We start from the raw sequence: 25,769 nt of genomic DNA, 5'->3' as shown, positions 1-25,769 counted from the left end.
AGGGAAGTCCAATGTGTGCTTTAACTGCAGCCCACCCAGCCAACCTCCAACAAAAGGGCACAACTTCCAGAACTGGGAGGGATTCCAGCGTGTCTACTGTGGGGAACTCAAGACAAGCAGAGCATTTGCTGTTTCTCTGCCAGAGTTTTAAGGGCTTTGAAGATTAGGAACTGGAATCCAGGGTGCATTCACAGCTCTGTGTGGGTATTTCCCCCCAAAACCTGCACAGAAGTGAGAATGACAAAATCATGATGTTCCTTCTGTCTGGAATTTAATTTTCTTATGAAAACAAAGACAGAAAAATTAAAATGACCCACTGCCAGGATAACATTTTGCACCGTCGCCCAGGCTGGAGTGCCATGGCATGATCTCTGCTCACTATAACCTCTGCCTTCCGAGTTCAAGCGATTCTCCTGGCTCAGCCTCCCAAAAAGCTGGGATTATAGGCGCCTGCCACCACACCCGGCTAATTTTTGTATTTTTAGTAGAGACGGGGTTTCACCATGTTGGCCAGGATAGTCTCGATCTCCTGACCTTGTGATTCGCCCTCCTCGGCCTCCCAAAGTGCTGGGATTACAGGCGTGAAGGATAACGTTATTTCTACCCATCACTGGCACTTGTCCTTAATGCGAGTCATTTTGGAGCCCCTCCCTGTCCCTGGGCCTGTTTAATTAGCTATTTGCATCCTTGATGGCTGTGAAGGAAGGAAGGGAGAGTCCGCGAGTGGATTTTTAGTCTTCACCCAATGCAGAGGCAGTTTTGAGTTTTGTGGACAGCAAAAGCTTCAGTTCTTTGATGTATCTATGACTGGGCCAGAGGTGCAGGTGACCGGGTCTGGGGACAGACAGGGACTTTCCATCAGTCTTCTAGAACAGGGAGATGGCTGGGAGCTCTGTTTGGTACCAACAACCAAAGTGAAGATTATGTGACAAAGGCTACAAAGGAGTCATTTATTAAAAACAAAACCCCAGAAACCCCTCAGCAGGATTTGATGACAACAACAGAGGAATCCAACACCCTGAGTGCTTCAGGCTCTGTTGACAGCAGGATGGGTGCCCCCTGTGAGCTCGATCCACAGTGACTTCAGGCCACAGTGACACAGCACACCAGTTCATTACACAGGTCAAGACAGAGGCAGCCACTGGGGCGGGGACCCCTGGGAAGAGGCTGGGACTCAGGGCCCTTCTCCAGCCTTTGTTGTCAGGCATCCTCATGCCAACTGCAGGCTGCTCTCTGCCTCCGAACAATGGGTGCCTTCTTACCAGGCAGGGGCTGCTTAGGTAAAGGCCAGCAGACCTAACACTAGTTACTCCCAGAACTCTGGGCTTGCAGCAGAGACCACAGCACAGGGCCAGGCTCTCAGGACAGAGCAGCTGGTTCTTTCCCCAGTTCCTGGAATTTAGGGCCCACCTCAGCGGGGCATTTGACATGTATCCCCAACACCCATCTGTCACCACAGATAAACCAAGACTATAATCACAACAGCAAGGACAGGATCGTGTTGCTTTTTTCCTTTTTTTTTTTTTTCTTAAAGGAGTGAGGGCATGGAAAATATACAGCACACCAATGAAACAAAATGTCAAAAAAAAAATACAAAAAAATAGAAAATAGAAAAATGTATTTACAAGTAGTACATTACTATGATGAGAAAGCACAAAGACACCTGCTGCTATAATACATGCATTGGCTCGAGAAGAAACTACGGAACACCCTGCAAGGGAGAAGCCTAGAAAAGAAAGAAAGGGCCGAAAGGTTTGAACTCTTCATCCCTAATTTGCTACACTGATCAAAACCAAGTTAGGTCTCCTAAAGTCCATGAGTCTATCAGCACAAATGCTATACTGGTTTGTAACTGCGGAGTCGGTCGTGAAGGGGAAGGACAGCAGCTTATCCATATACAAGGAAGCCACAGTAAACTGCTCGACATGCTCAAAACGACAGCAAGCCCCTGTCAGCTACACAGCGTGATCTTAGCAGGATTTCATTTGTTTATTCATATATATCTATGTGTGTGTATATATATATGTACGTATGTATAAAAACCGTGCCCTTGTTCACTGCCAACACAACATCTGGGTGGACATGAACTCATTACAACAAATTCTTATGTGGATGTTGTAAGAAGTCACTCAATGTCTGTGGATTTAATAAGTCACTTCACACCACAGAAAATATTTAATAAATCCAAAAAAAGGAAAGAAGAATATAACGACAGAAGAGCTTCTGTCTCAGTTCTCTGAAACTGAGTCCCCCATAGGAAACTGGTCCCAAAGTTCTCGAGGGGTCATTGAAGAAACTTCGGTTTGCTAATTTTTTCCATCCTTTTAGTGTTCAAAAGTTCTAGAAAGACTCCTCGCTGTTTTCAGTTTTTAAACAGTCAAATCTCCATCTCCCCCACAAGGTAACAGTCTGGTGCAGATCCATAAAAACGTGGGAGGAAGGAGCGCCGGGGAGAGGCCTGTCTCTTGGAAGGGGCCCCACCTCTACATCCGCAGGAAGAGAAGGAACCAAACAGGGCTCCAGCACCTCTCTCCTGCAAACAAGCTCCCTTTAAATGCCAAATCCAGTCACACGGCAGTTCCTTAAACACAGGTACATTTCTGAGTACCAGGCCAGCTCTAAGAGGAAACAAACCATGAGTTGAGAGAAAAGGACTATGATGGCCATCTGGTCACTTTCTACGTGATCCATCATACTTCCAGGAATCGGGAGCTGCTGGACTTGGAGTGGAAAGGCTCAGACCACATCCGCCGGAGGTCGCCCTGAGAAACAAGGGACTTTCTAAGTTACAGATTTAAACACAAGGCACACACAGCTGTCTTTTCTGATTCTTTAAAAAAAAAAAATTTTTTTTTAAAGATATGAAGTCTTCCTATATTGGCCAGGCTGGTCTCAAACTCCTGGGCTCAGGCAACTCTCCTGCCTTGACCTTCCAAAGTGCTCGGATTACAGGCATGAGCCACTGCGCTTGGCCTCGTTCTGAGTTTTTTTGGATGGGTTCTCGCTCTGTCACCTAGGCTGGAGTGCAGTGGTGAGATCTCAGCTCACTGCAATCTCCGACTCCTGGGTTCAAGCACTTCTCTTGCCTCAGCTTCCCAAGTAGTTGGGATTACAGGCGCTCACCACCATGCCTGGCTCATTTTTGTGTTTTTAGTAGAGACAGGGTTTTACCATGTTGGCCAGGCTAGTCCTGAACTCGTGACCTGCCTGCCTCAGCCTCCCAAAGTGCTGGGGTTACAGGCGTGAGCCACCGTGTGCCCTGCCCCGTTTCTGATGCTTGATCTAAGATCAGATTGCTTCTGCGGAAAATCAGAGCATTTAAATCTTACCCATTTAAAAATAACCCACTATTTTTAGGAGGACTCCCTAGAAGGGGTGCTTTTAGGCTCCTTGAGCAAGAAAAGGGCTTTTAGCAACTCTCTAGAGGTCGTGAGTCAGGTGACTTGGGCAAGTAAGTTGACCTCTGTAACCTGCTTCCTCATCTGTAAAACGGGGGACAGACACCTGGGAAGTAACACGCTCTCTAATTCTGGTTTTATCATATGCTGCCTCAACACTATTCAATTTTAATTATTCCCAAACTTTAACGTAGCGTGAAGCTGTTAGGTGGCAGGAGGGCACTGCTTTGAACAGAAGCAGAAAGTTCCCTCAGCTGGGCTCTAGGGCTTTCAATTAGTTATTCCTCGCCCAGGTGGTGTAGTGGCCTAGCTCATGAGCATTTTCTGATAGTGGCTGCATGAATCTGGAAGCGTTTGCTAATGCCAGGGTAGCGCACACACACAAAATAGCAGAGATCAAAAGCTCACTCAGGGACTTAAGCAGAATCACCTCCAGCGAGGAGAGTGCAAACCCAGGCACGGGGCCAATCCAAGTTATTGCTTTCACAGGTTTATAACTGCTGCTCTCACCTTTAGATAGGCCATCGTGAGGAGTGGCAATAAGGTAAATGGCACCAAATAGAGAAGGGCGGGCTGGGCGGCCCGGTGAATGCGAGACGCCACAGTAGCAGTGAGCAGGCCTGTGAGGAGAGAGAAGCATCTGTGAGACCGGAGAGGGAACCCGTGTCACCCGGCTGCTGCTTGGCAAAGTCCTGCGACTGTACAGATCTAATGTGCTGTCGTCCATTCTATGGGGTGTGAAATGCCCAGCTTGGGCAGCTGAAGAAATGTGGATCAGCATAGCTTTAAAAAACACCTACAACTCCAAGGACACATGACTGACCCAGGTCTAATTCCTTGCTCTGGTTCCTGGGTTCAAACCCTCCCTCGAGCCCCAAGTGTGCCTCTGTCTCCTGTGATGCTGGATTTGGGAGGCAGAAGACCTGGGTTCAAGTTTCAACTCTGCTACTCACAATAGCTAACATAACCATAGTTCAGACCTTCCACCTCTCCGAGCCTCAGCCTGCTCATCTGTCTAATGGGGATAATGCCACTTGCCTTGCCCCTCTGAGTTTGTGGTCTGAAATGAACCCATGTGAATGAACTGCTCTGGGACGAGGACAGTGCTGGGTTTGAGGAGGAGGCACGGAGTGCAAGAGACGCTCCTTTCCAGTCACTATGCAGGAGCAGTTGCATGTGCAGGCAGGTTACTACTTTTCCCAGCCCCATCACAACCATCTCCTGTCTGCCTACACGAGCTGGCTACAAAACTTAGCCTAGGTCAGAGTGGTAGAAATATAGAACTAATGAATGTAAGTATCTGTTGAATAAAGTAAGAAATAAATACAACAATCATTCAACTCTAGAGGAAGATTTAAGCACAGACTAATCCACTGCACTGTGTGCTGTGTGTCCTTGGCTTTGAAGACTGACATGCTTTTCCTACAATATTCTTCAGATACACTGCTGGAGAGGGAACTGGCCTATATCCAGTACACAGAACACTTAGCATCTCACAGGCCAGGTTGTCTATTACAGCACTCAGAATTCCCGCTCTCCTTCCATCCAGTATCTGTAGCTAGAAGACCTGATTTAATTTCAAGGGTTGGAGGTCAGCCAGAGCGAGGATCATCTGCAGTCTCTCTGGTTCTCTTACCTACAAAGTATCCGATGAGGGTGCAGTGAAAGTAGGAGACCTTCTGCATGCGCCCGGAGATGTTGGCAGGTCCAGGGGCCCCACAGGAGTCCCCACTGGCTTGTTTTTTGTAGTTGTCATAGCGAAGGACAAAGCATAGTAGGAGACCAGGCATCACGATGTCTCCGATGCCCAACATGGAGAAGTGGCTGCCAGTGGAGCTGGAATGCAGTTTCACAGGTTAGCAACATCACACTCTACACAATCCAGTTTCTATTCCTTTTGTGCAAAGTTTGTTAGCTTTTTAAGGAGTCAAAGAGCTTATCTGCAGAGTAGATGGAAATCTCTTCTGATGGAACATCAGTTTTAAGAGTGTAGAGAGAAAAAGCTGCAACAGTACTGGCACTAGAGGTCTCCACCTGGCCCCCCCGTGTTTCAGGAGAGCCCCTTGGAAGTGACTGCTGAAGTGATTTGCATAAGTGCTGCTTCCTCTAGAAATGTCAAACGATTCATCATTTGTGACACATTCACTGTTGAAACTTCAAATAAGCACTTGGCTACTATTACAGGTGGAAGATTAAAGCAGTACATTCATTCTGCCAAGATTATATTACCAGGAGCTGTATAATTCTACCATTAGAACCTATTTTTACAAATATCTTACAAATTAAAAGGATCCAGATTCTCCTAACTCCCTCTAGCCAACTCAAAACAGTGGAAACAGCAGTAAGGCATGGCTGTTTGCTGACATTAATCAATAATAAAAGGCAGCGCCTGGATCACTTAGTGGTCGTTCTTGGCAAGCCAAGAATCTCATCCTCTTCTGCAGCATGGAGATAATGACCCCAGGTTGGGATCAGAATGCTGATGACATAAGAGACTGACCAAGGCCGGGAACAGACAGGCACAGGAAGAGTGTGGTCCTGTCATAGCATGAGGTCCTACCTTGGGAAGACCAGTTTTCCAGGCAGAGACAGGCGAGGAACATCACGCCCAACATTGGGCCCCAGGTGGAGCTTCCGGGATAGAACGTCAAGGGGATTGTCAGCCGGCTGAGTGGCCACCTTCACCATGACGTTGCTATTGAAGATGTAGGCTGAGAAAAATACCTGCCGAGTTGGAGAGATGCCTTTAACAGAGGGAGCTGGAAGCAACCTGCTTTCAGCATCAGTCCTCCTTGCTCTTAAGAGCAGAGTCTCAGAATGCTGTGACTGCAATGCCTTCTTTGTATGATCTGAGAAAATCTTTACTCTTCCTGTGTACTTGCCAATTTCTGCACTCTCCACACCCCGAGATTACTCCGTGACAGGGTGGCCCTCACTGCAGCGAATCTTGTTACCTCTTCTATCCTAGGAGTCACACACACACACACTACCTACTGTACAACAACTCAGCAAACAAAAGGATCAGACTGCACACCCATGAACAACTACAGTTAAGGACTCTGGAGAGACAGTGATTGGCGGCCCGGCAAGACCAACTTTGGATACTTCTAGTTAATAGTTTTCGGGAGTGAATGCTTCACTTCAACAAAGAAAGGGAGGGGCTCCAAGGACATAAACGCTTACCCAAAATACATCATAGATTAGAAGCCCTGAGAGAAGCAAGCAGGAGACCTTGAGGCTCGGCAGGCGGACAAAGGCGATCATGGCGACACAGAGGCCCATGGCCAGTGCTGGGGAGGAGACAAGATACAGCAGATAGCAGTCAGTGTGGACTCCAGGCTCATCCTCTTTCCACAAGCTATGCCCCTTCACAGAGTTTGCAATTCCCTCAGAAATCAGGCAGCCCTAAGCTCCAGCTTCAGAAACTTACATGCAATTTATGCAAAGCACCCATTTCTTCAGCCCGTTTGGACTTGTGGAATTTGGGGTGATTGCTTTCCTCCTGCTAGACACAGTGCTTGGCTGTTGGAGACCCAGGAAACCAGTCCGAGACCTCCCAGCTGTCTTTTCCTGCCTTCCCTCCAATGTTGTGGATGTGTTGTTCTTGCTCCCTGCTTTAAAGTGAACTCACACCCTAGATAACACCCCCTCCCTTTCATTCACTTGGAGGCATCATCCCAGCAATTCATTAACTGCATTATAGAAAACCAGAGAATACAGTAAAGCAAAATAAAAAAATTACATTGCCACTTTTCAGAGATTACTACTGTTAAACATCTTCCTAGAATTTTTTTTTTTTTGAGATGGAAAAATCACCCAGGCTGGAGTGTAATGGCACAATCTCGATTCACTGCAACCTCTGCCTCCTGAGTTCATGTTTGTATTTTTAGTAGAGACAGGGTTTCACCATGTTGCCCAGGCTGGTCTCGAATTCTTTTTTGTTTTGCTTTGTTTTGTTTTTTTGAGATGGAGTCTTGCTCTGTCGCCCCAGCTGAAGTGCAGTGGTGCGATCTCGGCTCACTGCAAGCTCCGCCTCCTGGGTTCACGCCATTCTCCTGCCTCAGCCTCCCGAGTAGCTGGGACTACAGGCGCCCACGCCTGGCTAATTTTTTTGTATTTTTAGTAGAGATGGGGTTTCACCATGTTAGCCAGGATGATCTCAATCTCCTGACCTTATGATCCGCCCACCTTGGCCTCCCAAAGTGCTGGGATTACAGGCGTGAGCCACTGCGCCCGGCTTGGTCTCGAATTCTTGACCTGTGGTTACCCAGGCCACCATTTACACCATTTGCAATCATGTTTTTTTTTTTTTTTTTTTTTTGAGACAGGGTCTTGCTCTGTCGCCCAGGCTGGAGTGCAGTCATACGATCTTGGCTCACTGCAGCCTCTATTTCCTGGGCTCAAGCAATACTTAGCCTCCTGAGTAGCTGGGACCACCAGCACATGCCACCACACCCGGCAAAGTTTTGTATTTTTTGTAGAGATGAGGTCTTGCTATGTGGCCCAGGCTAATCTCAAGCAATAATCTTACCCTGGTCTCCCAAAGTGCCCAAAGTGATGACAGGGATGCCACCATGCCCAGCCTACGGTCCTTTTTTTAATGACTTGCTGAAAGTGGAGTCATCTGGAATTTTCTGGTGCTTCCCTATTGGGGTGGTTGGCTTTTCCTCTATCCCATATATTTACCATCAATTAGATGTTATCATCTGAGCTCTTGATCACTTCCAGCAGGGGTTTCATCCCTGCTACTCCACTGACACTGCTCCTGGGGGCTTGGCAAGCATCCCCTCATTGCTAGCCATAGTAATCGACTTCTGTCCTCCTCTTACCCGACCTTTGGGCAGCAACCTGCCCAGCTGATGGCTCCCTCCTCCTCCCTTGGTTCTCAGGACAATGTGCTCTCCTGCTCCTCCCCTCACTGGCCACTCCTTTTCAGGCTTCTCTGTAGCTCCTCCTCAATTCCCAGAATTCCATGGTCCTTTCCTCAGATCTTTTCCTCTCTCTGTGATCTCGTCCAATCTCAAGGCTCTTGAGACTATATGTCATCAACTCACACATTTTTATTTCCAGCCTGAATCTCTTCTTGGAGCTCAAGACTCATACATCCTATGGCCTAAGAGACATATATACTTGGCTGTCTAATTGGCTTTTCAAATCTAACATGTCCAAACTCAGCTCTTAACAGTGTAGTCTTCTGTCTCCAAGCATTTACTCTTTGCTTCCAATTGTGCAGATGGAAATCTGTGATGTTGTTTTTGACCTCTCTCTCTTTCTTTTACACCCTGCCTGGCATAAGCCGCCAGCCTCTCCTGGCGTGCATTGCTGCAATGACCTCCTGCCTGGCCTCTCTGCCTCCAACTTAACCCCTGACAAGTCTCTTCATCACAGGGCAGACAGAAGCAGCTTCTTAAACCGTAAGACAGGTTTTGTGGGTCCCCTGGCTCAAAACTCTTAACTTCCCACAGATAGAAGCCACAGCCTTCACACTGGCTGACAAGGTCCTGCTGTGACTGTGACCCTTCAGGTCACCTCCTGCTACTTCCTGTGCCAGCCACAGCAGCCTCCTCACTCTGCCCCCCATGCCGCCGCTTCAGTGCTCTGCATTTACTGTGCCCTCTGCCTGGAACAATCTCCTCCCAGAACCCAGCTGGCTCCCCTCCTCGTCTTTCCCAGTTCTTCACTCGAGTACTAGCTTCTCAATGACAGGTGGACTTTCTTACAATTATATTTAAGATTATTACACTTCCTGCCCTTGCCTTATTTTTCTTTTCATCTCTCAACATGTGATATAAAAAATTTCTTGTTTTTTTTAAACATTCTCACTCCCCTCAACTCCAGTGAAGGTTCCCCGAGAGCATGGCTCACTGCTCACCCCTGTAGTCTAGGCCGGGGCCTGGCAGGTGCAAGGTGTCTCCCTTCCTTCAGCTCTCTTCCTCCACTGTTCTGCAAACACAGGTTTGATGAGGACACAGAGCCGTCGAGGAATTCTTCATGGGGTCTTGTGGTGGGATGACTGTCAAACTCTCTGGCCAGGGAGGACACTCTCCACCGTATAGCCCAAGCCCTCAACACGCATTCCTGTGGCTCTGTTTTCTAGCCAGTTCAACACAATTCCCCCCTCTCCACACATACTGTGTTTTTTCACACTCTAGACAGAAGGTCCTGCCCTGGCTCCTTCATCTGGAAAATCCATCCTCATTCTTAAAGAGCCACGTCAGGAGCCCTTTCTCAGAGTCTTTCCTGATCCAACCAGTCAGTTGCTGCTGCTTTTTTGTTTTTTTTGAGATGGAGCTTTGCTCTTATTGCCCAGGTGCAGTACAATGGCGCAATCTCAGCTTACTGCAGCTTCCACCTCCTGGGATCAAGTGATTCTCCTGCCTCAGCTGGGATTACAGGCGTATGCCACCACGCCCAGGTAATTTTTGCATTTTTAGTAGAGATGGGGTTTTACCATGTTGGTCAGGCTGGTCTGAAACTCCTGACCTCAGGTGATCCACCTGCCCCGGCCTCCCAAAGTGCTGGAATTACAGGCATGAGCCACCATACCCGGCCCAGTTGCTTCTTCTAGGTGATGTGCCATAGAACGTTGAATGTGTCTCAACTCACTCGTCCATTCTATGACCGTGTGAATATTTATACACTGGTGAATTTATTTCCTATGCTAACTGACCACATGCTCCTCGGAAACAGAAACCATGTCTGATTCTTTCTGTGGATTCCTAGCACTTGACAGAGTAGACATTCAATAAATACTTGCTGAATGAATGCAAAACTGTTCTATTAACTTCAAATTTCCACTTATTCTAAGGAAAGTAAAAAGCCACACGAGCAGATATATTTCATTTTCATAGAACTGGTGGTAAACTGTCAATATATGTAATCAAGTGGGTAAATACAGCAGCTTGGCAGACTCTGGACACATCAACTAAATTACTATATCATGGGTTCCTACTGTGTGGACGGTGCTATCTAAACACAGAGGAGAAAAAGCTGCTTCATCCCTACAACTCAGAATCTGAGTTGGAAACACAGTAGTCAACCCAGGAAGAGCAAACTATGTATCTTCATCTCCACTGTCATCACTGTTATCAAGCCCTCACTGAGCTACAGGGTGAGCTGCAGTGTGAGCTCTGGAGAGAAGGGGTCAAGACCTAATTCCTGACTTTATAATCATATAGGATGTTTATTATACTAGGGTCTCCTTTAATTTTTAAATACATTCATAAAACAACCCGGTAAAATGTATACAAATGCATGTCATTTGAAATGAACCCAATGAAATGTATTAGTCAGTGAGGCTTGACAAAGCTCAGAGCATTCAGAGCTGCAAAGGGATGACTGAAGCATGATGTTTAGGGCACTGAGAGACGTACCCAGAGCCCCTGCTCTAATCAACTCACACGCATATCTGAAAGGACAGGCCCTCCCATGGTCATCATCTTCAGGAAACAAAGATTTGGTTGTGTCATGAGTCAATCAACAGGACATTTTCAGGGAGCAGCTCAGAAGGCTGGAGGAACAACAGCAGTCAGCAGTAGGTGGGAAGCGCATCGCGCCAGAGCACAGGTAAAACACAGGTTTGTGTATAGATACTGGCTAGGGTGATCTGTTCATGGACTTACAGGTGAATACATGGAATGCAAGGCATCAAGGGCACGAAGAAAGTAACAGAAGGCCTAGGATGGACAGATGAGAGACAGGAGTCTGTGGGGAGTGAGGGTCAGAGGACTGAATGATGCAGCTCACCAGTAACCAAAGGAGGGGCGGGCAAACAGACTGGACAGAGAAGCAAGAGGCCAGGCTCCTCGGGGTAAGTTTATTTGCCTCTGTGACACATGCAGACGACCTGTCCCTTCCTGACCTTTTCTTTTTTTGGAGATGGAGTCTTGCTCTGTCGCCCAGGCTGGACTGCAGTGGCACGATCTTGGCTCACTACAACCTGTGCCTCCCAGGTTCAAGCAATTCTGTCTCAGCCTCCCAAGTAGCTGGGAATACCGGGGCCCACCACCACGCCCAACAAATTTTTGTATTTTTAGTAGAGATGGGGTTTCATCATATTGGTCAGGCTGGTCTTGAACTACTGACTTCAGGTGATCTGCCTGCCTCAGCCTCCCAAAGTGCTGGGATTATAGGCATGGACCACTGCATCTGGCCCATCCTGGCCTTTTCTACTCAATTTACCATAGAATCACTTCATCCTAACAGCGCAGGAGCCACTTGCTGCTTTGTCATTCAACTCATGCTAATCCTCCTCTAGCTGGGTCTAAACTAAATATGGAACAGACTGCTCAGTGAGACTGCCCAGTGACTGGGTTTTCCATGACTCTAGATAGTGTCATTCTATCCTAACCTTCCAAATAAAGTCTGGGTTCATCTTCAACACATCACAGTCTCTCATCATGCACATGAAATCTGCAGCCATTCTGGCCATTCTGAGGTGTTACCCTTTACTGTTACTGCAGACCTTGCTCAACACTCCGCCTACTTCCTACTTTGCTGTGTCTCCTTACCCTCCCTCCCTCTTACTCTTTCCCATGTACTGTTCACTGCCACTGTCAAACATCTGTTCACATAATTTCCTGCCTTCAGGTCACCAGGTTCCCTTCTCTGTGACGAATCAAGTCTAATTATAAAGTGCATAAACTCAGGAGGCACAACCTCCACAGAACGGAGCTGAGCACCACGCTGGCTCTGCCTTGGCGTCTGTCTGAATGGGTTCCTCCTATTCCTCAGCCTATCCCTTCTCTCCATCTGTGTTAAGTTGAACACCCTCTTTCTAATTAGACCATCTAGGTCCTCCTCACTCTAGTCTAAGTTCTGTATATGAAGACGCAGAAGGCATCCCTTTGTCTCAGAGAAAGAAGGCTCCTAGAGGTATGTGGAATTAATACCACTCTGACCAGCGAATACTGCCACAAGTGATGTCATATTCCCAGAACATGTTCTCAATCAGTCATCTAGTTTGCCTGCCTTTCATTCTGTCATTCAAGTAACCCTTAAAAAATCTTACCTTCTCCTCAGAGCTTTTCAAGGTTAAAGTGAAGGGAGGTGCTCTCTTTCCCTTGTGGCTTTAGACACTCCCGAGACTCTCTTATAGGTTCACCAACATGCTTAACTTTTGGTTAAATGCATATTAACCAAAAGTGTTGGGGGAAGTAAATGATTAATTTTAGCCATTTAGCTACAGTTATTTTCAATTTATCACTGATATCTCTGTATCACACGGTCTTCTACAACCAGTGGGCCAGGGACAAAGACAGTGAGACCAAACGGAGCTCAAATGTTCTCTACGAGGATGACATAACCTGCAAGGTTTCTAAGCAGTGCTCCCGTTCTCGATACAGGTTCTCTAGATATCTATGCCCTGTGTGGACTCAGCGCACCAAGAGTGTACCATTTTATTTATTTATTTATTTAGAGACAGAGTCTCACTCTGTTGCCCAGGCTGGAGTGCAGTGGTGCAATCTCAGCTCACTGCAACCCCTGCCTTCCAGGTTCAAGTGATTCTCCTGCCTCAGCCTCCCGAGTAGCTGGGACTACAGGCGCATGCCACCGTGCCCTGGTAATTTTTGTATTTTTACTACAGATGGGGTTGCACTGTGTTGGCCAGGCTGGTCTCCAACTCCTGACCTCAGGTGATCTGCCTGCCTCAGCCTCCCAAAGAGCTGGGATTACAGGCGTGAGCCACCGCCTGTGTAGCATTTTAAAACAAAATATCAATTGTTAGATTTCTGGCCCTAAACATGTTCTAATCATAGGTTAGCAGCAACTGCTATAAAACGAGGGGACTGAATCAGACATCTGTCAAGACTCTGTTAGTCCCTGAACTAGGCAGCGGATAGACTGTAATTCAGGTTCTATGATCCTTGATCACTAGGGGTGCGTGCTCAATATTCATCAGCTTTTAGCTCACATGCCATCACCCATAGGTCGAACTCTTTCAAGTCTTCCCAAATCTGAAAAGTTAATTTGCCAGATGAAACTGAGAGTAGACAAAACAGCCCTGGACTTAAGTTTGGGAAAATCCTGAAGTCCATTCTTTTTTTTTTTTTTTTTTTTTGAGACAGAGTCTCGCTCTGTCGCCCAGGCTGGAGTGCAGTGGCCAGATCTCAGCTCACTGCAAGCTCCGCCTCCCGGGTTTATGCCATTCTCCTGCCTCAGCCTCCCGAGTAGCTGGGACTACAGGCGCCCGCCACCTCGCCCGGCTAGTTTTTTTTTTATTTATTTTTTTATTTTTTATTTTTATTTATTTATTTTTTTTTGAGACAGAGTCTCGCTCTGTCGCCCAGGCTGGAGTGCAGTGGCCAGATCTCAGCTCACTACAAGCTCCGCCTCCCGGGTTTACGCCATTCTCCTGCCTCAGCCTCCCGAGTAGCTGGGACTACAGGCGCCCGCCACCTCGCCCGGCTGGTTTTTTGTACTTTTTAGTAGAGACGGGGTTTCACCGGGTTAGCCAGGATGGTCTCGATCTCCTGACCTCGTGATCCGCCCGTCTCGGCCTCCCAAAGTGCTGGGATTACAGGCTTGAGCCACCGCGCCTGGCCAAGTCCATTCTTAATGTTAATACTTCTTAGTGTAGCCCTGAAAATAATTTATCATCCTGTTTTCACTCTAAATTAACTTCAAAGAACAGACTTTAATTAAGAAACACTAATTTTAAAAAACCTAGCCACCAAATATCGTATCACTGCTTACAAGATGATTTCAGATTCTGCAGAAGTCTGAAAGATAATATTCATGGCAGAGAGCAACACATTTCAGTGTATTACACAGTATAGCTAGAAAGCTAGACTACTGTGACAGCAGAAAACAAGTCAAACACAAGAAACAAATGAAAAGCTCAAAGGCTCTCTTTGAGAAAAAATTCCATCCTTGGTCACAAGGGCGTTTCAACCAGTGCAAACTGGGAGGAAGAAGAGATCCGTGGATAATATTGGGAAACTGCAGTAATGATAGAAAACATGGTAAAATTCTAATTAGGGTTTAGGGGAGCCTCACTGAACACTCAGCAAAACGTTTCAACTATGAAGTGAATTTTCCAATGGAAATGTACTTCTGATAGTGGCCACTGGAAACAAAAAGTTTGTCCTTTATGGCCAATTTTCTATCAACTGTACAGTCTAGAGGAAGAGACTCGCATAGTAAAACAGACCCTTTACTATGTCTTACAGAGGTGCTCACCCCATTCCTCCCTTAGTGAGTCTGATAAACCTGTCCCAGACCTGTCTGCAGAAGAACAATGAAGAAAATTCTCCCGACTTGCTCTAAAGTGTGTGTTTCCAATGGCTGTGAAAAGAATGTCACTTTCCACCAAGCTAAACTTTTTTTTTGGTAACATACTATTAGTAAACAGGCATTTTTTTCTGTTCTCTGCAATGCTAAGGTAGGCCAGAGCTGAGGGTAGAAAGACCACACTGCTTATTGTTTGAGAGACAGCTCATCTTTTTTGGGTCAGCAGCTTAGTAAGCACTTTAAACCCTCAGCAAAACATGTAAATAGTATCATGTGTGTCTGGACACAAGAATAAAGAGATTCAAGAAAGGAGAGCCATCAAAAAGTTAGCAGTGGGATTACCGAGAAACTCAGACCACATGGCAGACTGAGACTTCAAGGCAGTTAAAATTTCATTTGTCATAATATGGGCTTTGCGTCTGCTAGCACTGAGACTAATCATCCTGCTTAGGTGATTACTGCTTTACATTACTTTAAACCAGCAGCATCTGGTGCTTTCAGCGTCTCATTCCACATTTGTTTAGGTGGATTTAAGTGCATCGTTATGGGGGTGGTCTCTCAATCTGTCATTTAAAGACACCATCATAAAACAGTTCCTCTTGGGAATATGTGGTTCACAGTCATCCAAACAGCCAACTTACATGCACTGAAAAAATGTGGTTTAGATTCTAACCAACTAACCGGAGTTTCTAAATAGTTACTGTTCAGACGTAACAGTAAGAGAGACATCTGCCTGTTTCCTCCTCAGGAAGCCACTGGACTAGGTAAGATTTAAGGGATATAATCATAAAAGATATGAGATTGATTTGGACTAAAATTTATACTCTGTGCTCCAATAATTATCATGATCTAGACTCCTTTTTTTTTGTTTGTTTTTTTTTTGAGACGGAGTCTCGCTCTGTCGCCCAGGCTGGAGTGCAGTGGCCGGATCTCAGCTCACTGCAAGCTCCGCCTCCCGGGTTCATGCCATTCTCCTGCCTCAGCCTCCTGAGTAGCTGGGACAACAGGTGCCCGCCACCGCGCCCGGCTAGTTTTTTGTATTTTTTAGTAGAGACGGGGTTTCACTGTGTTCGCCTCGATGGTCTCGATCTCCTGACCTCGTGATCCGCCCGTCTCAGCCTCCCAAAGTGCTGGGATTACAGGCTTGAGCCACCGTGCCCGGCCAATGATCTAGATTCCTTAATATTGTATAATATATATTTTTATTTTTATTTATTTATTTATTTATTTATTTTTTTGAGACGGAGTCTTGCTCTGTCACCCAGGCTGGAGTGCAGTGGCCGGATCTCAGCTCACTGCAGCCTCCGCCTCCCGGGTTCACGCCATTCTCCTGCCTCAGCCTCCCGAGTAGCTGGGACTACAGGCGCCCGCCACCTCGCCCGGCTAGTTTTCTGTATTTTTTAGTAGAGACGGGGTTTCACCGTGTTAGCCTGGATGGTCTCGATCTCCTGACCTTGTGATCCGCCCGCCTCGGCCTCCCAAAGTGCTGGGATTACAGGCTTGAGCCACCGCGCCCGGCAATATATATTTTTAAAAGATTAGGTTTTACTAAAGTTTTTCAGAATCCCCTTCATGCTCAGTTTATACATGAATCACTTCTTCCCTACTTTAAATTAACAAATCATTGTTTGCAGAATTCAACAAGTGCTACTCTCAGGAAAAGTCTAATGCACACAGCTGTCACTTTATCACTCTTAATAATAACTAGTCCTTATAGAATCAGCACTTAGCCAGCCTTTTACCATAAGCTTGGCAAGCAACTTGTTGTATTACTTTGAATGTAATTTCATCAACTTCCAGAAGCACTGAAGTATCGTAACATAAATCACAAGCTACTGAAACCACTAATTAATACTTGATTTGGGAAATCAGGTTTGATAGCCACTTAAAAATTGTAGCCATTGCACTTCAGACTGCTTATATGCATAGTGGGTTCTCTAGTACTGAAGCAAACAATCACAGCACATGTTTATATAAGGGGATACAAGATGCTAAACAAACGACCAAACCTGTCAAAATCAGCAAAGGTGAATTACTACACAGACGGGCATGGATGATTTTGACTTTGCCTTCCCTGTCTGTGTCATCAAAGGTCTGTATAGTCTAGAGGGTAACTTGGTCTGCAAACTCAAGGAACTGTTTTAATAGCTTGGTATATGGTAGACACTCAAAAAAAAAAGCACTGAATAACTACTATGAAAATATTTACATATTTATAAAAAAACAAAAATATATTTAACATTTTATTTCTAAAATGACCGAACAGTAAATTTTTTTTTTTTTTTTTTTTTTTTTTAGACGGAGTCTTACTCCGTCGCCCAGGCTGGAGTGCAGTGGTGTGATCTCGGCTGACTGCAACCTCCACCTCCTGGGTTGAAGCGATTCTCCTGTCTCACCGTTCTGAGTAGCTGGGATTATAGGTGCACAATACCACGCCCGGCTAATTTTTGAACTTTTAGTAGAGACGAGGTTTCACCATGTTGGCCAGGCTGGTCTTGAACTCCTGACCTCAGGTGATGTGCCCACCTTGGCCTCCCAAAGTGCTGGGATTACAGGCATGAGCCACCGCACCCGGCCTGAACAGTAACATTGACAGTTTCTCTTTAGATGTAGCAGTTCTACGAAAGTTCCCACATGTGTTGACAGAGTCACCACCATGCTCAGCATAGAGAATGGTCACATCATCCACCAAAACCCATGTGTTTTTTCTTTATAGTCACCCCACTCCTCCACACAAACCCTGCCAACCACTGAGCTGTTTTCCATCACTATAATCTTGTTTTTTTTGAACAAATGTATTTTAAAATTGTAAGTATAACTTATATTTGTATGTTTTACAATTTGCAATACCATTGCTAGTTTGTTTCCACAGAATACTGTTTCTTATGGCATTTTACTAACTTGACACACAGACATTTCAAATCATTGTACTGGTCAAAGTCACTTACGAGGAAAAAAATTCCTAGGTGCAGAAGGACAAGTTTTTTGTTTTCCTTAAAGTTTAAAATTTCTTTCTGATTCTGATTCTGATTCTGGATCCAGAAAAAAAAAAGTTGACAATCCTTTTTGTCAAATTCTAGCCAAATTGACCATTAACAGAACATCCTTGGTTTTGAGTTAATTCATATATTTGATGCAAATATCTTCTAAAAAAAAAATCCAAACAATTACTTGAGCCCAGGAGCTTGAGGTCACAGTGAGTTAGGATCATGTCACCATATTGCAGCCTGGACAAAAGAGCAAGAACCTTTCTCTAAAACAAATTAAAAATAAAAACCCCAAACAATGGACCAAATACTATGCAGCAAACTTAACATCAGTCATACCAAGTATATATAGCCTATAAGATCAGTACTTAGAAACTGTTTGACTAACTTAGCTACTCCGAACTTGAGGCAGTGACAGTAAGCATCACTCTGGGTGGCTTTGGGTTCAGACAATGATGAACATCAACCCCATTATCTCTGAGCCAGCACAGCCCCAGAGCTGCAGGGAAACACTGCCTAGTGGAGTGCAGAGGAGCCTCCCAGACCTGGCACTGGTTCCGAAGAGCTTTGTCTCCAAAGTCTGGAGTAGCTTTATGGTTATTTGGAGTAGGTAACAGGAATAGATGCAATCCATACCTGTACTCCAGATTTTCAAATTCTTCCCTTAAAAATTCTTCAGAATTACGAGTAGTATAAAATTGACTGTCTTTATATTTTAACCTTCTTCCCTTTGGAACCACCAAAGGAAAGGAAAAGGGGACAGTTTACAATCCCTTTTAAAGGATTTTACTTTGTGGGGCAGAGCAGTTAGATAAAAATTTTCTGAGATTATGAAAGTGAACTGTGGAAATGTAAGGAATGTATATAAAGGAAGTGGAGGCTGGGTGCAGTGGGCTCACGCCTGTAATCCCAGCACCTTGGAAGGCTGAGGCGGGTGGATCACCTGAGCTCAGGAGTTCAAGACCAGCCTGGCCAACATGGCAAAACCTCGTCTCTACTAAAAATACCAAAAAAAAAAAAAAAAAAAAAATTAGCAAGGTGTGGTGGCGGGCACCTATAATCCCAGCTACTCAGGAGGCTGAGGCAGGAGAATCACTTGAACCTAGGAGGCAGAGGTTGCAGTAAGCCGAGATCACACCAGTGCACTCCAGCCTGGGCAACAGAGAGAGACTCCATCTCAAAAAAGAAAAAAGGTGGAAACAGAATGATACAGTTTAAAAGAAAAGTTTAAGAACATCTCAAGGGGCTGGGCCTCGGGGCTCATGCTTGTAATCCCAGTGCTTTGTAGAGATGCAGTCTCACTATATTGCCCAGGCTGGTCTTTAACTCCTGGCCTCAAGCGATCCTGCCATCTGGCCTCTCAAAGTGCGGGGATCACAGGCTTGAGCCAATGCACTGGCCCAATCCCAGCACTTTGGGAGGACTGCTTGAGGCCAGGAGTTCAAGACCAGCCTGGGTAACATAGTGAGACCCATCTTTATAAAATAATAATAAAAAAATGGGCTGGGTATGGTGGCTTGTGCCTGGAGTCTCACCTACTTGAGAGGCAGAGGTGTGAAACTGCTTGAGCTCAAGAGTTGGGTAAGCAGTGACCATGCACTGCGCTCCAGCCTGAGCAGCAGAGTAAGGTCCTGTCTCAAAACCAAACCAAACCAAACAAAAAGCTGGGGGAGGCCAGGCACAGTGGCTCATGCCTGTGTACGTTGGGAGGCCGAGGTGGGAGGATCTCCTGGGTCCAGGAGTTCAAGACCAGCCTGGGCAACATAAGACCCCATCTCTATTAAAAAAAAAAAAAAAAGGCTGGGTGTGGTGGCTCACGCCTGTAATCCCAGCACTTTGGGAGGCCGAGGCAGGTGGATCACCTGAGGTCAGGGACTTGAGACCAGCTTGACCAACACGGTGAAAACCCAACTCTACTAAAAAATACAAAAACTAAAAACTAAAAAAAAAAAAAAAAAAATTAGCTGGGCGTGGTGGCATGTGCCTGCAATCCCAGCTACTTGGGAGGCTGAGGCAGGAGAATAGCTTGAATCCAGGAGACGAAGGTTGCAGTGAGCCAAGATCACACCATTGCACTCCAGCTTGGGCAACAAAGCGAAACTCCCTGCCCAAAAAAAAGGTTTTAAGGGAAAGACTAGGAAAATTATGGGTGATTTTCAGAAACAGCCTCCATGATGGTAAGTATGAATTCTACATAACGGGTCTGTGGCTGGGATGAGCCACTTCTCTGAACCTTTGTTTACTCTTTTGAAGTGGGAACAAACAGCAGTACCTACTTCAAAGAGTTGTTCTGAGGATTAAAAGAGATAATCCATGTAAAACACCTAGCAGACTGTCTAATCCATAAAAGGCACTTAATTCATCCGAGGTCTTACTGTCATTATTATTTCATCCTTATCATCAACAAAGAGAAATTCTCATATGCTACAGGTTGGAGCATAACTACTATAGCCTATCTGAAACGCAGTATAATAATTAGGTATAGATTTTTTAAATGCAAGAATTCTGTTCCAGGAATTTCATGTCTAGGTATTCATCCTTAATACATATCTACATAATTACATAAAAGTATGATGTATATCATATACATAATGCAGATTATATATAGTATATGTAATATAACGTGATATATGTAGAGCATAATATGATACATTGTATTACAATCTAATCCCATTTCCTTACTATTACTTTTTTTTTTTTTTTGAGATGGAGTCTCGCTCTGTCGCCCAGGCTGGAGTGCAGTGGTGCGATCTTGGCTCTGCCTCCCGGGTTCATGCCATTCTCCTGCCTCAGCCTCCCAAGGAGCTGAGACTACAGGCACCCGCCACCACGCCTGGCTAATTTTTTGTATTTTTAGTAGAGACGGGGTCTCATCATGTTAACCAGGATGGTCTCGATCTCCTGACCTCATGATCCACCTGCCTCAGCCTCCCAAAGTGCTGGGATTACAGGTATGAGCCACCGGGCCCGGCCCTTACTGTTACTTTTTATATTTTTATTTTTTATTTTTTTTTTGAGACCGAGTCTCGCTCTGTGGCCCAGTCTGGAGTGCAGTGGCCGGATCTCAGCTCACTGCAAGCTCCGCCTCCTGGGTTCACGCCATTCTCCTGCCTCAGCCTCCCGAGTAGCTGGGACTACAGGCGCCCACCACCTCGCCCAGCTATTTTTTTGTATTTTTTTGGTAGAGACGGGGTTTCACCGTGTTAGCCAGGATGGTCTCGATCTCCTGACCTCGTGATCCACCCGTTTCGGCCTCCCAAAGTGCTGGGATTACAGGCTTGAGCCACCGCACCCGGCCTACTGTTACTTTTTAAAGAGACAGGGTCTCACTCTGTTGCTGAGCCCGGAGTGCAGTAGCATGATCATAGCTCACTGTAATCTTGAACTCCTGGGCTCAAGGGATCCTCCCACCTCAGCCTCCCAAGTAGCTGGGACTATAGGTGCACCATGCCCAGATGATTTTTATTTTTGTAGAAATGGGATCCTGCTATGTTGTCCAGACTGGTCTTGGTCTCAAGTGATACTCCTGCCTCAGACTCCCAATGTGCTGGGATTACAGGCATTAGCCACTGGGCCAAGCCTCCATTTATATAAGAAAGCACAGTCTGCACATTGTACATTAATATTCAAAGAGGCATCATTCATAATAGCCTAAAAAGTGGAAATAATCAGTAAATGAATAAATAAAATTAGTGTATCCATATAATGGAACAGTATTCAGCCATAAAAAGTGCTGATACAGGTTACAGCATAGATGAGCCTTGAAAACAAGCTAAGTGAAACAAGTCAGACACAAAAGGTCACATAATGTATGATTCCATTTATGGAAAATGTCCAGAATGGAGAAATCCATAGAAACAAAGTAGAGACTAGTGGATACCTGGGGCTGGGGTGGGGTGGTGGGTAAGGGGAATGACTGCTCATTGGTTTTGGCGGGGGTGGGTGTGAAAATGCTCTAAAAGTTGATTGTAGTGACAGCTGTACATATCTGTGAATATCCTCAAGTATCTATAAAACTCTATAAAGGAAAATTACAATTTGTCGCAAATTAGTCACTTACCATCCATGAGAAGCCAATGGCCAGTGAGAACCCAGATGAGGACGAGCATGACAGACAGAGAGAATGACAGCAACTCAGCAGCAGTGAAACGTCCACAGCAACCAAAGGAAATCCTGGAAAACACACAACGCTTATTGGACAGTGGGCACACTTTATTCAATAACCAAACTCTCCTTTGGTATTTCATGATCAGAGTTCATGATGGCTGGATTAGAATAGCAGACAATACCAAGACAGTTTGAAATCCAAAATACTCGATCCTTTTTTGGAGAAACTTATGGAAAACTCACAGGAATATACCTCTGCACCATCTGAAAATGTCTTTTTGGGACCAATTATCAACAGTGGCATTTAGAAGTTTGAAGTGACAATATCGACCTCTGGAAAAGCTAGTAAGTATGGAGGAAATTCTATTCTTATGAGGAAAACAAAATGAAGAAATGCCAACAATTCAACGCATTTACCAAAGATAGTATTACTCTATTTAGAAGATGGTAAATCTTTTTGTTATCACTAATTCCTGGGAACATCAGCTGCCACCAGTGACTGGTTTCCTAAGTGCGTTCAGCATCTCCATTAGCACAGAATTTTGTTTCTGCGCAGCAATGAGTTTGAGTTAAAGTGTGAATACTAGGATTAAATGCAAGTAGGTAGCATATATCCAGGCCACCTAAGACCAAAGGCAAAGAAGAATGTTTGAGTTTAACCACTATTCTCATATTTCATCAACTTACAGTAAAGGAATGAAAGCACTGTTTCAAAAAAAAAAAACTGCTCATCTTTCAAAGATCTAAGTAGGAAGCACATTCAGACTTCCTAAGTTTTGTTTGTATTTCCTCTGACATGAGAAGGTACAAAAGGAAGTACTAGCTTCTGGTTTTAAAGATCAAATGTCTCACTTCCCGGTCTTCTGGCATTTCTGTGCTCCAGCCAATACCAGAAATTGAGACTCCTAATAATGCTATCAAATATGACAGAAAAATATATACAAGTTTATAATTTAAGAGGAAAGTCCCAATTCCTTACTTGTTCTGAGGTGAGCAGGGTCTTGTTAAATACTGGCACATCGGGAGAAGAAGAAAAGCAAAAGCTATCGTTGCAAGAACTAGAGAAAGAAAAGGTATAATTTTTTTAAACAACTAGAAGAAAAATGGCATGACTTATAGAAATTTCATTCCCCAAAACACTAGACAAGTGGATACAGTTAATTGACTAGAGAAGAAAAATATCTTCCCCTTTAATACTGAACAAAAAACCTCTTCAATAAAAAAAGTACCTGATTTGAAGTAGGGGAAAGCATAGGTAAGTTTTCTAAAAGATAAACAGCAGCAGGCCATGGGATGACCTCCTAACAAGTCTTGTAGAATTTTGCTGATGATTTTTTTTTTTTAAACATTTCCATCAATGCTTAGCTTGAAAACACATCAAAGAGCTGACAGTCCAATCACTTTGATTAGCTATCCATGTTTCTACCTGCAAGAACGTGGGTAGAGGCTGACAATGACCTCTATGCCAAGCTCAACCGTCTGGTAAACTACTAGTAATCTAGAAAAGGCGCCACAGCCAAAGCAGAGCAATATTGCTCTGGTGTGATAAAATCCCTGCATTTTCACATCTCCAGCCTTTCTTTGAAATTGTGTGGGCAGGTCTCAACAGATGATGTGGATAAAGTGGTTCAAGAAGGAGTTGGGGAAGGGCGGCATGGTTGAGAGGGAAGAGATGAAGCCAAGATTTATGAAGAAAAACTTACATGACATGGTATATAAATCTTAATTTTTGAACAGTGATAAAGGTGAAAAATTTTCCTTTTAGTATGTTAAGACTAGACAGAGAAACTCATATTTACCTGCCGTACATATTGTAAAAACTACTTGAACTGAGTCAAAGAAGAAGAACATTACTAAAAGAGAGACAGATGCTCCAATCGGAAGGAACAGAGCCTGGGTAGAGTCAATTGTTTGGATGCCTGAAAGAGAAAAACAGACAGATTAATAACTTATTATGCAACAGGCACTGTGCCTATGTACTTCATATACATTAACTTGCAAAAATGCAGACAGTTCTAGGGATTATATGTAAAACATGGATTATCCAGGCCCTACGAGTCTTTCTTTCCTAATGAGATTATGAGCTCCTTGTTCTCTTCATGGTGCTTTCATTACAGTAGACGCTCAAGAATATTTGTTGAAGTGAACTACTACCTCCTGGTGTTAACCATCTGGATGACAGGATCCAAACCACCACCAAGAACAAAAAAGAGGTAGTAAAAACCCAGATTAGTCAATTTGAGTAAATCTGTGGTCTTGCACATAGGTTTGGTAAAAGAGGTGGTTTAAACCCATTGACTAAAAGGACTTCTCATCACCGGTGGGTTTAATGTACTCATTTTCACGCTTTCCAATTGTTGCTAATAGTTGAGAACTGACTTGGCTGATAGGGGGAGAGGAGGACAAGAAGCCATAGCTGAAAACAGCAAATGAGAAAAATTTTATTTGGCCAGATGTGGTAGCTTAAGCCTGTAATCCCAGGATTTTGGGAGGCTGAAGTGGAAGGATGGCTTGGGACCAGGAGTTCAAGACCAGCCTGGGCAACACAGTGAGACCCCCGTATCTATTCAATATTTACAAAAAAAAAAAATATTTTATGGGAACATTTTAAGGTACCAGAATAGGAGATGAATGGGGGAAAATAATCTCTTAGGCTAGAGTAGGATTTAGCAAAGGGGTTCTCAAATTCTTGGCTTCCCATTAGAGTTTTTAAAAAATTACAGGCCGGGCGCGATGGCTCACGCCTGTAATCCTAGCACTTTCGGAGGCCCGAGGCAGGCAGATCACGGGGTCAGGAGATTAAGACCAGCCTGTGAATGGTGAAACCCCGTCTCTACTAAAAATACAAAAAATTAGCTGGGCGTGGTGATGGGTGCCTGTAGTCCCAGCTACTTGGGAGGCTGAGGTGGGAGAATGGCGTGAACCTGGGAGATGGAGCTTGCAGTGAGCCGAGATCACGCCACTGCACTCCAGCCTAGATGACAGAGTGAGACTCTGTCTCCAGGAGAAAAAAAAAAAAAAAAAAGTCCAAACCCAGACAAATTAAATGAAATCACAGGGGTTAGGCCCAGCTAAAAACTCCTCACAAAACTGTATTTTGCATCTAGAATTGAGAACCATTAATAAAGAAAAGTGCACAAAAGGAATCAAAGAAATCTTCATATGATCTATAATAATGAAATAATAGAAGAAAAAGGCTGGGTGCAGTGGCTCATGCCTGTAATCCCAGTACTTTGAGAGGCTAAGGCAGGAGGATCACTTGAGGCCAGGAGTTCAAGACCAGCCTGGTCAAAATAAGGAGACCCTATCTCTACAGAAAATTAAAAAAAAAAAAAAAAATTAGGCATGGTATCTTGAGCCTGTAGTTCCAACTACTTGGGAGGCTGAAGTGGGAGGCTCACTTGAGCTCAGGAGTCAAAGGCAAAAAGAAAAAAAAAAAAAGTCTCTTCATTATATTAAGGCTACAAATAAAATATGTAACCAGGATAAACATAGCAAGACACAAAGGGTTGCAATGATCAACAAAATTTCTCTTAGGTATTTAAATTTGCCTGTCCCCAAAAGAGCTATTTAGGGTTTTTGATTAACTATATCTATAAAACAAAATTGCTTCTCAGGGACTAGGTAGATGAGTGAAGTAATTCACTTAGGAATAGGGCAGTTCAATTTAGGAAAAGTCAACTATGTGCCATGACAAACACAAATTATCTTGGAAGCAGTCTGTCCTGCCTCTAGCCAAATCCATCCAGTTTGGCCCATGGATCACTTTGGGAAGTGTATCCATTAGACAAAACTCTATGAAATCTCTAACTACATTTTACCTAAATAGTTTTTAAATGTAAGTGCTCTACAGTAGTTCAAAGAACTGCTTGAGGAAGATTTTCAGTGCCTTTCACTACATAAAATAATGGTTTCTCAAATAAATAACTGTTTATCATAGCAACAAAGCATCGTACAGTCTACAGATCATACTGGTTCAAAGTATGATCAGAAAATTAAATGACTAGCTACAATAAAGCCTGCAGTGGTGAGGTATCTAAGAGAT

At 44.6% G+C, this 25,769-nt stretch overlaps 1 protein-coding gene across 3 annotated transcripts in view; it reads right to left on the bottom strand.

Annotated features, from left to right (window-relative positions):
* Positions 1 to 2,152: 2,152 nt before the first annotated feature.
* The window catches only part of LOC105494651 (signal peptide peptidase like 3), a 143,420-nt gene continuing 119,803 nt past the window's right edge, over positions 2,153 to 25,769 (bottom strand). For all 3 annotated transcript variants that reach the window (XM_011763288.3, XM_011763279.3, XM_011763298.3), the window contains exons 4-11: positions 23,524 to 23,643; positions 22,704 to 22,782; positions 21,678 to 21,790; positions 6,582 to 6,688; positions 5,959 to 6,122; positions 5,035 to 5,234; positions 3,909 to 4,018; positions 2,153 to 2,762 (exon numbers count right to left, since the gene is read on the bottom strand). In XM_011763288.3, coding sequence (XP_011761590.1) covers positions 2,691 to 2,762; positions 3,909 to 4,018; positions 5,035 to 5,234; positions 5,959 to 6,122; positions 6,582 to 6,688; positions 21,678 to 21,790; positions 22,704 to 22,782; positions 23,524 to 23,643 — 965 coding nt within the window. In that variant the 3' untranslated portion in view covers positions 2,153 to 2,690. The remainder of the gene's footprint in view (positions 2,763 to 3,908; positions 4,019 to 5,034; positions 5,235 to 5,958; positions 6,123 to 6,581; positions 6,689 to 21,677; positions 21,791 to 22,703; positions 22,783 to 23,523; positions 23,644 to 25,769) is intronic.

This window comes from Macaca nemestrina, chromosome 10 (assembly GCF_043159975.1).
Source record: "Macaca nemestrina isolate mMacNem1 chromosome 10, mMacNem.hap1, whole genome shotgun sequence".
Lineage (NCBI taxonomy): Eukaryota > Metazoa > Chordata > Mammalia > Primates > Cercopithecidae > Macaca > Macaca nemestrina.
This window is presented reverse-complemented; position numbering and strand designations above follow the sequence as displayed.